Consider the following 8,403-nt stretch of genomic DNA (forward strand, 5'->3'; position numbering starts at 1 on the left):
TGAAGTTACAGCCCATTCTCGCTTATGTGAAGATCCTTAACCGCCCCCCAGGAAAACCTAAATTCCCCCTACAGTGCAGGGTACCGCAGTTGATGGTCCTCTCCCTGGAGCCCACATAGCAGTGACACCAGAATTGCTGTGGCTTGTCTGATGGCTTGAGGGTGGAGATGAGCAAGGTAGAGAATGGAGCTTATTAGTACCTTGACCTTCCTTCACCTTCCTTATTTGACAATCAAATGTCTTTTTTTTTAATAAATGCAATATAAAATATATTTCCGATGTTCAAAAAAGATATGACACCCGGAACACCCATGTCCCCACCACCCAGCTCGGGAAACCGTACGTAGCAGGTGGGACCCACTTTAAGCAGCAGCCCCAGTCCATTCCCCTACAGAGGTGACCAGAAGAAGCTTGACCTTAGTTAACTACCCCTAAATGTTTCATGGTCGTTTCCCATGTTTTGAAAGTCTACATAAGCAGTATCTGACCTCCTTTCCTCAAAGTAAGGAGGGAGATTCTTCGTGGCTACCTGTAGCCCCTTATTTATCGACTTCGTCTCGATACGCCTGACCTCGGAGAGCCAGCCGCGACTCCTCTGGCTGGGACCTCGCTGAAATGGCTTGCTTTCCAGACCCTTCCTCGGACGCTCAGGGGAGGAGGAGCAAGGAAGGGCTCTGAGGACGGGAGAGAAGGCTGATTCGGCCTCCAGGCTCCACGTGGGGGAAGAGCTTGGGAAGGCTGGCTTCCAGTCCGCTTGCTGGACGGACCTCCTCTGGGCGAGACGAGCTAGCTCGCGGGTTTCCTCTCTCAGGACACCATCCGCAGCCACAGGGTTCCCACGCGGCGGCCTCAGCCGCACCGCCGGGCACTGGGTGTGCCGCCCCGTGGGGCTGCAGGGGCCGGGGAGCGCCCCGGGGCCCGAGAGAGGTGTGAGGCCGGCGGGCTGTGTAGCCAGGTCGGCCGAGGTCAGCACGCCTGCCGCTCTCCGCCCGCAGCCCTTTGTCTCTCTCCGGCTCCCGTCCGCCCGCCCCACCCCTGCGCCCCCATTGGTCAGGGCCCGGGCCCGGGCCCCGAGGGGAGGGAGCGAGTGGGCGGGGCCGCGTGGCGTCAGCGCAAGATGGCGGCCTTCGCGGCGCTGTTCCTCCGCTTGCGGAGCGAGCTCCGGCTCGGCGCGCGGGGGCTGTGCGCGAGGCTGGCGACGCCGCCCCCCCGGACCCCGGACCAGGTGAGCCGGATGGGGGTGGTCCCCCGAGTGCGGGAGTCCCTTTCTGGAGTTCCGGGCGGACCGCCGCCGCGTGCGGGTTCTGGGACGCAGCACCTCAGGTTGCTGAATGGAACGCCGCCCGCGTTTCGGGGCGCTTCCCTGCCTCCCGGGGTGGGCAACGCTTGCGCCCCCCAGCTAGATGCTGCGGGCTGAAGTGCGTCCTCTGAACGCCACTTCCTGTGGACCCCACGTGGGTGCCGGGGGAAGGGAGGTCACCTGTTTCCCGTCCCAGTGACCTCTCAGGTAATACTTGAGGAGAGCTCGGGATGCTGGGGTCCCAGCCTGGCGTTGGGGGTACTTTCCCCGAGGTGATGATGAGGTAGATGTCTGGGCTTTTGATATCAGCCTGCCTCCACATTGACAGAGATCCAGCCATTCTGACCTCACTTCGTGCCCTTACTTCCCCAGGCAAGCGATTGCCCGTCTGTCCCCGCTCCCATCCCTTCCCCTCTATACCCCACTACTGTGAGCCCCGGGCATCCGGATGCCTTAACTCCCCGTCCAGTCCCCTTTTGTGCCCTCCATTGCCTTGCTCCCGGCATCCCAGTGTCCAGCCAGGCTCCCTGATTTCATTTCCCTGCCCCACAGGATCCTGGGCACCCGGCCTATCAACTCTTGAACCCCTGGGATTCTGGCCCCAGACAGTCTAGTTCTTGCCTATTCTAAGAGACCCAATCTCCTGGTTGCCCCTCCAGAGACTGAACACCCTGAGGCTATGTGGGTGTCTGCTTCCTGGCTCCTGACCTTGATTCTTCTACCAGGGTACCAGAATAATCCTGCCTTTTCGCACTTCCCTTTGGGCTAACCTACCTCCTGTCAATTGCAGGCCACGGAAATTGGGAGCCGCACAGGCACCAAGGCCCAGGCTCAGGGGCCACAGCATCAGCGGGGCACAGAGGGTCCCAGCTACGCCAAAAAAGTCGCACTCTGGCTTGCTGGGCTGCTCGGGGCTGGTGGGACCGTGAGCGTCGTCTATATCTTCGGTGAGACACATATGCCTGTTTCCTAGTTTTGTTCCCTTGGCCCTCTCTTCTGCATAGCCTACCCCCTTTTCCCTCTAAGGGTTTGGCCCATCTTCATTGCCTGGCTCCTCCCTCATTAAGGCAGCCATCTAGAACATCTGCCTTGGAAATGGAGGACCTACTTTGCTCAAGGTTCCACTCTTAGTTGGTTCTGCACTAGGATCCAGAGAGTCATTTAGAAGAGGGAAAGTTGGGGAAGGAGAGGCCTGGACCAGCCTCCTAAGCTGCCTCTTCCTGCAGCACCCCAAACTCCAGCCCTCCCCATCATCCCCTCCTCCTTCAGAGACTGAGACCCAGCCCCAGTCCCAGTCCCTCTTCTCTCGGAAACCCAGGATCCTGACTACCAGCCCCCTCCTCTCTTGATCTTAGGAGACTATGCCTTTTCCTTCTTCTCTCAGACCCAGGAATCCAGGCCCCCTGCCCTCTTCCTTCCTCAAGACCCAGGAGACCAGGCCCCAATTTCTCTCATTCCTCCCTGTCTCCCTTACAGGAAACAACTCTGTGGATGAAACGGGTGCCAAGGTGAGGGGGAGAGAGACCCAGAGGCTATGCCAGGGGTCCCAGCCTGTGGGTCCTTTCCCCTTTGGTCTGCTCAGGCTCATTTCTGGTCTCGGGGTGAGCCCTTTGCCTACTCCTCCCTGGGCCCTGGAGATTCCTTTTTTGGGTTTGATGGGGTTCTGCCTCTGCCATCCCAAACCATATATTTTTGTCTCCACCTTCCAGATTCCTGATGAATTCGACAATGGTGAGTGAAAACAAGCACAGATTCTGAGGTCCCCGAAACTCCCTGTTCTGCTGTTTATAGGGATGTTGCCTTTCCCATCTGGTGCCCCCCCAACCCCTCCTCCTTCCATTGGTGGGTAGGGGAGTCAGCAGCTGGGTGGCTTTGTGGGGAAGGGCATTACAAAGCCTCAGTCCTCTTCAGTCCTCTTCACTGGCCCAGGAGCAGATGGTCAGGGACAGATGGGGGAGGGGAGTCCACAGTAGGCCTGCTTGGAGAGAGGGGGCTGTCTATCACCGGACACATGGCTTCCTGTGCCTTAGATCTGAGCGGCTGCAGCCCTTAATCCCCTCCTCTTTATAACAGCCTCTTGTTTCCCCCCAGCCCCCCACCCCATCAGGCTCTTCATTTCCAAAACAATGTCTCTTTCCTCCCTCCTCCTTTTAGTTAACCAGCTTTTGGTGGAGAGTTTCTGACAAATTGGATAGTAGAGAGTAGTTATCAGTCCTGTCACACCTGGCCCTTCCCAGGAGAAAAATAAAATTGGTAGGTCCAGAAAGCCGCCTGTTCGTGCTGGGGAAGTCTGCAAACCCACATGTTAATACATAGGTTACTTAAGTTGGGCAGGTGGGTAAGTATGATCTTTTAACTGGGTAATCTTTCTGGTTCAGATAAATCAACACACTGATGTAAATGGGGCAGGTAAACACGCAGGTTTAAAAAGTGTGTGTTTGCGAGCATAACTCGTTTCAGTATTTTGGCTGTGAAAAGGCAGGCCCATACATAGATAGTGGCTTAACTAGACTAAAAGTACTGTAATGAAGTAGGCAGTCAGGTAAACTTCCTGCTTTCAGCTGGCTTCAGTATATCCATTTAAACCAGGATTTTTCAGACTTGGCCCCCTTGGTACTTTGGGGCAGGTAGTGCATTGTTGTGGGGGGTGCGCCCTGTGCCTTGGAGGGTGTTGAGCAGCATCTTGGGCCTCGGTCCCCTAGACGCCAGTATCTTGACAATCACACGTGTCGTCAGACATTGCCTAAGTTCCCCGGAAGATGGTGGACCAGATTGCTCCTAGTTGAGAACCACTAGTTTATAAAGTATATAAACGTATGTATATAGTTAGTGCGGTTTAAATAGACTTGGCGTGTTAGCTTAAAGCAGACAGATCTGGAGGCCTGGTGGTTCAAAATGGACTGAACACACTGGCATAATGTCAGCAGAGTTCTGTGTATGTGGGTTCTGAGTGGGCAGACGTATCAACGTTCTGTTTTATATGGGGGGTGGGGTGTAAGTATTCACATTAAAACTGGGCAGATGAATAAGTGTATTTACTCCTGCCTGGCGGTTATGTCCTTGCCATCTACCTTTGGACTTAGGAGTGAGCTCATTCAGACCAGGTGGGTATGTAGGCTTGTTTGTGTTGGGTAGGTAACTAAACCCCTGGTTCGTCCTGGAGGTTGTGCAGTGGCTCATCTTGGAACCCCTTTGTGCCCTGCTATCCTCCTAGATCCGATTCTGGTACAGCAGTTGCGCCGGACATACAAATATTTCAAAGACTATAGACAGGTGAGCAGGAGCCCTGAGCCCAGTCCCCATCCCTCCAGCCCGGGCCCCCGCCTCCTCATCTGAGTGCTCCCCACTCCGTCCCTCTCCCACAGATGATCATCGAGCCCACCAGTCCCTGCCTCCTCCCAGACCCTCTGCGGGAGCCGTACTACCAGCCGCCCTACACACTGGTCTTGGAGCTCACAGGCGTCCTCTTGCACCCTGAGTGGTCGGTGTGTCCTGGGGAAGGCAGCGGGTTGAGGACACTAGAGAGACATGGTGGCGGGATCGCGAAGATAGGGCTAAGAGCAGAGATGCTGGAGCCCACTCCACTGTGTGATGTTGGGGAGGAGGCGTCGCTCTCATTGCTTTTCTCACCTGTGAGACTGCCTACCCCATAGCTGCTTGTGAGCGTGCCTGGGCGTGCGTTCCGTGCTACCGAGGAGTCAGCTCTTAGTCTGGGACCCAGACCCTGTAGACTCCAAGGCCCTCGGTCACGGCCATGTACCTCTGAGCCCCACCCCAGAGCTAGAAAGATGGGGGAGAGCACTCTCGTTCTGGGGACCCCCCCCAGGCTGGGGCTTTGTTCTTTTGGGGGTTTCTGGGTCTTGGTGTTTCACTGTTCTCCCTGCCTCCCTAGCTGGCCACTGGCTGGAGGTTTAAGAAGCGTCCAGGCATCGAAACCTTATTCCAGCAGCTTGCCCCTTTGTATGAAATCGTCATCTTTACATCCGAGACTGGCATGGTAAGGCCCCGGGACAGCGGAGGAATGGTCAGTGTGGCCGGAGAGTGGGAGGGTCAGGGCTCAGCCTGACCCTGTTCCCCTCCCATCCCACCCCCCAGACTGCATTCCCGCTCATCGACAGCGTGGACCCCCATGGCTTCATCTCCTACCGCCTCTTCCGGGATGCCACAAGATACATGGATGGCCACCATGTTAAGGTGCCATGTGGGGGCCCATGGGTGGTCCTCTGGGACTTGGGGGCGCTGGCACTTCCTGAGGGAATGAGGCCCCAGCTCTGACCCCAGCCTCAACCCTGCTTCTGCCCTAGGTCTGATCCTGCCCCTGCCACAGGCTGGGCTTCTAGGTTCTTCTTCCTTCCCCGGTATCTGGGGATGGGAGTGGGCCGGGGGGATGGTGGGGGGTAGTGTCTCCAAAGGAGACAGTTGGGGATAACGGAGGGATATGAAGTTTGGAAGCCATCTGCTGTCTCTGTGTCTGGAGCCGAATGTCTCTGGGACTGTGTGATTGTGGTAGCTTATATGAGACTCTGGGCCTTGTTTGCCTCCCAGGACATTTCGTGTCTGAATCGGGACCCTGCCCGTGTAGTCGTCGTGGACTGCAAGAAGGAAGCTTTCCGCCTGCAGCCCTACAATGGCGTCGCCCTGCGGCCCTGGGACGGCAACTCCGATGACCGGGTCTTGTTGGACCTGTCTGCCTTCCTTAAGAGTGAGGCTGACCCCTGACCTCCTGGCCTCTGACCTTGGAGCCCTTGACTCTCAAGAGGAATGATAGATTTTACCCATGTAAAATTGGGTACTTCAGTGTGGGAGGTTCACGAGCATCTTACCGTCTTTAGAAGTTTCCGAGAATGTTTGGGGGTTTGGGGTGCTCTGGAATATTTAGGGAATACTTGGGGGATGTCCAGGGGAGCCCTTTTAGAGCGTTAAGAAATGTTCTAGGTAGCTCTGACCAGCCCCAGTGTCTGACGTTACCCTTGCGGGCCCTGCTTCCCTGGGGCCTTTCTGCCTGGCCGACCCCTGCCTGCTGTGCCCATAGCCATTGCACTGAACCGCGTGGAGGATGTCAGGACTGTGCTGGAGCATTACGCCCTGGAGGATGACCCCCTGGAGGCTTTCAAACAGCGGCAGAGCCGGCTAGAGCAGGTGGGTCCCCGGATCTGCAGGGGGATGGGTGGCATCGCATCAGTTCCCAAGGCTCCCAAGAGAGGGGCCCTCGAGCAGCCTGTCTAGCCTGTCTTTGCTCTGGCTGTGAGACCTTGAGCGAGGCCCTTGTCTTCCACACAACCTGTCCTGTAGGGCTCTTGCAATGGGGGAGGGGGTGGTTGATTCCACAGCCTGCTCTGAGAACAGGAGGCATGAAACGCCAAGCATAGATCTTGGAGAGGGGTAGTCCATGATGGTTTCCAGCGGATCTGAAGGCCCCGGTTTTGTGTGGACGGGAGGTTTGGGTCAGGTCTGGGGAGAGGGATCCCTGGACACTTGGCCCAAGGGACTGGGCAAGGAGTTCTGGTGGTCTCAGTGTGATCCTGGTAATTTGGAAGTGGGGGCTAAGAATATGGATTGAGTCTGGGAAAGAGATCCTCGGATCTAGACTGAGGTTGACCAGGTGGGTTCCTGGGAGCAGGGCTGGAGCTCCTGAGTGCCCAAAGGAGGAGTCCTGGAGATTTGGGCCTGGGATCCCCCAGCATCCAGACAAGGGTCATGCGGCTGAGGGCTGGGCACCGGGGCCCAGGGAGCAGAACAGTGCAGTCTGATGAAGGGCCTGGGGTCTCGCCAGCATCCAGGTTAGGGTAAACAGGGTAGGTTCCCAGGGTTCAGGGGAGGGGCCTCCTGGGATCTGGGGAACGGGATTAGGACAGTACCGGGATTTGAGTCTGGGCTCCTGTGTCTGGGCTGGTGTTCTGGGGGCTTGGGGAAGGGGTCTGGGCTGGGCCCAGGTTTAAGGAAAGTGGCCCCTTGGATGAGGGAGCCTAGGAGGAGAATACCCACCCCGGTCTGACCCTCCTCTGTCCCTCACCCCAGGAAGAACAGCAGCGCCTGGCTGAGCTCTCCAAATCCAGCAAGCAGAACCTCTTCTTCGGCTCTCTCACCAACCGCTTATGGCCTCGCTCCAAACAGCCCTGACCTCTGAGCCTCCTCAGACTCACTGCCTGGGTCCTGGGCCCTAGGCCCCAGTGCTCCCAGACCATGGCTTGGGCAGCCACATCCAATAAAGTCCATCCCAGATGCCACACTCCTGTGTCCGGAGAGTCTCCAGCTGGGGCCATCGGGGTGAGGTCCGGGACTCTTTGGTCATCGTCCCACGGTGGCTGATGGGCTGCCCAGCACGGAGTAGGTCCTTTGGTGGATCAGGATTGGTTTTGAACACTGGCCTGGGAATCCGCAAACCTGGGTCCCTCTGGCCACGTCTTCCCATGTGCCATGTGACCTCAAAAAGTGCGTCTCACTCCGTGGCCCCAGATTCCTCATCTGTGGGAAAGGGAAGAGAGGGCAGCAGGGGGGTTGGAGAGGCAGGTTCCTGCGAGGCCGCTGTGTGCACACCCCAAGTGTGGGCTCGGGGAAGGAGGAGGGTGCGGGGGGAGGGGGTCTCTGGCAGAGCAGAGCTCCTCCTGGCCCGAGAGGGTGGCTGCCGCCCCCTCTGTCGGCTGTGGCCCTGTGGGAAGGTGGCCTGGCGTTGCTTGATCTGCTTTTCCAATAGAAGCCCGAAGTTGGGATTTTCATACTAAGTCTCTTGTGAAATGTTGGCTCCTAACTGGGACAGACAGATGGTGTGGCGGCACTGTGCGCTGGAACTTTCTGTGATGTTTATCCCGTGTCCCGTGTCTGCACTGTCATGGTCGGATGGAGCCATGGAGTACCTGCAGCGTCATGAGGGTAACTGAGGACTGGAGCTTCTGCTCGTATCATTTTAAGTAACCTTGATTTAAGCAGCCACCTGTGGCTCGTGGCCCCTGCAGGGGATGGCACAGTCGCATGCCCTTCCCCAGTCTGGGTTCCCGAGTGGCCACGTTCAAATCCCAGCTTTGCCACTTCCCGCTTTGTGTGGTCTCGGGCAGGTTACTTTGCCTCTCGTGCCTCAGTTTCCCCATCTGTAAAGGTAACAGTAC

The 8,403-nt window shown here is 57.3% G+C and overlaps 1 protein-coding gene across 2 annotated transcripts; it reads left to right on the top strand.

The window, feature by feature from the left end:
- Positions 1-851: 851 nt before the first annotated feature.
- On the top strand, positions 852-7,527 carry TIMM50 (translocase of inner mitochondrial membrane 50). 2 transcript variants are annotated; one of them, XM_045891507.3, is made up of 11 exons: positions 852-1,225; positions 2,091-2,247; positions 2,777-2,901; positions 3,010-3,031; positions 4,515-4,573; positions 4,666-4,785; positions 5,193-5,297; positions 5,396-5,494; positions 5,846-6,002; positions 6,333-6,439; positions 7,319-7,527. In XM_045891507.3, exons 1-11 carry the CDS (start codon positions 1,118-1,120, stop codon positions 7,418-7,420), a joined length of 1,161 nt encoding a protein of 386 aa, XP_045747463.2. In that variant the 5' UTR covers positions 852-1,117; the 3' UTR covers positions 7,421-7,527. The 2 variants fall into 2 exon arrangements, with proteins under 2 accessions (XP_045747463.2, XP_045747462.1); XM_045891506.3 differs by having other exon boundaries at positions 862-1,225; positions 2,777-2,808.
- The last annotated feature ends 876 nt before the right edge of the window (positions 7,528-8,403 follow it).

The sequence above is a fragment of the Mirounga angustirostris genome, unplaced genomic scaffold (assembly GCF_029215605.1).
Source record: "Mirounga angustirostris isolate CCGP_5_RB_7025 unplaced genomic scaffold, mMirAng1.0.hap1 SCAF_16, whole genome shotgun sequence".
Classification (NCBI taxonomy): domain Eukaryota; kingdom Metazoa; phylum Chordata; class Mammalia; order Carnivora; family Phocidae; genus Mirounga; species Mirounga angustirostris.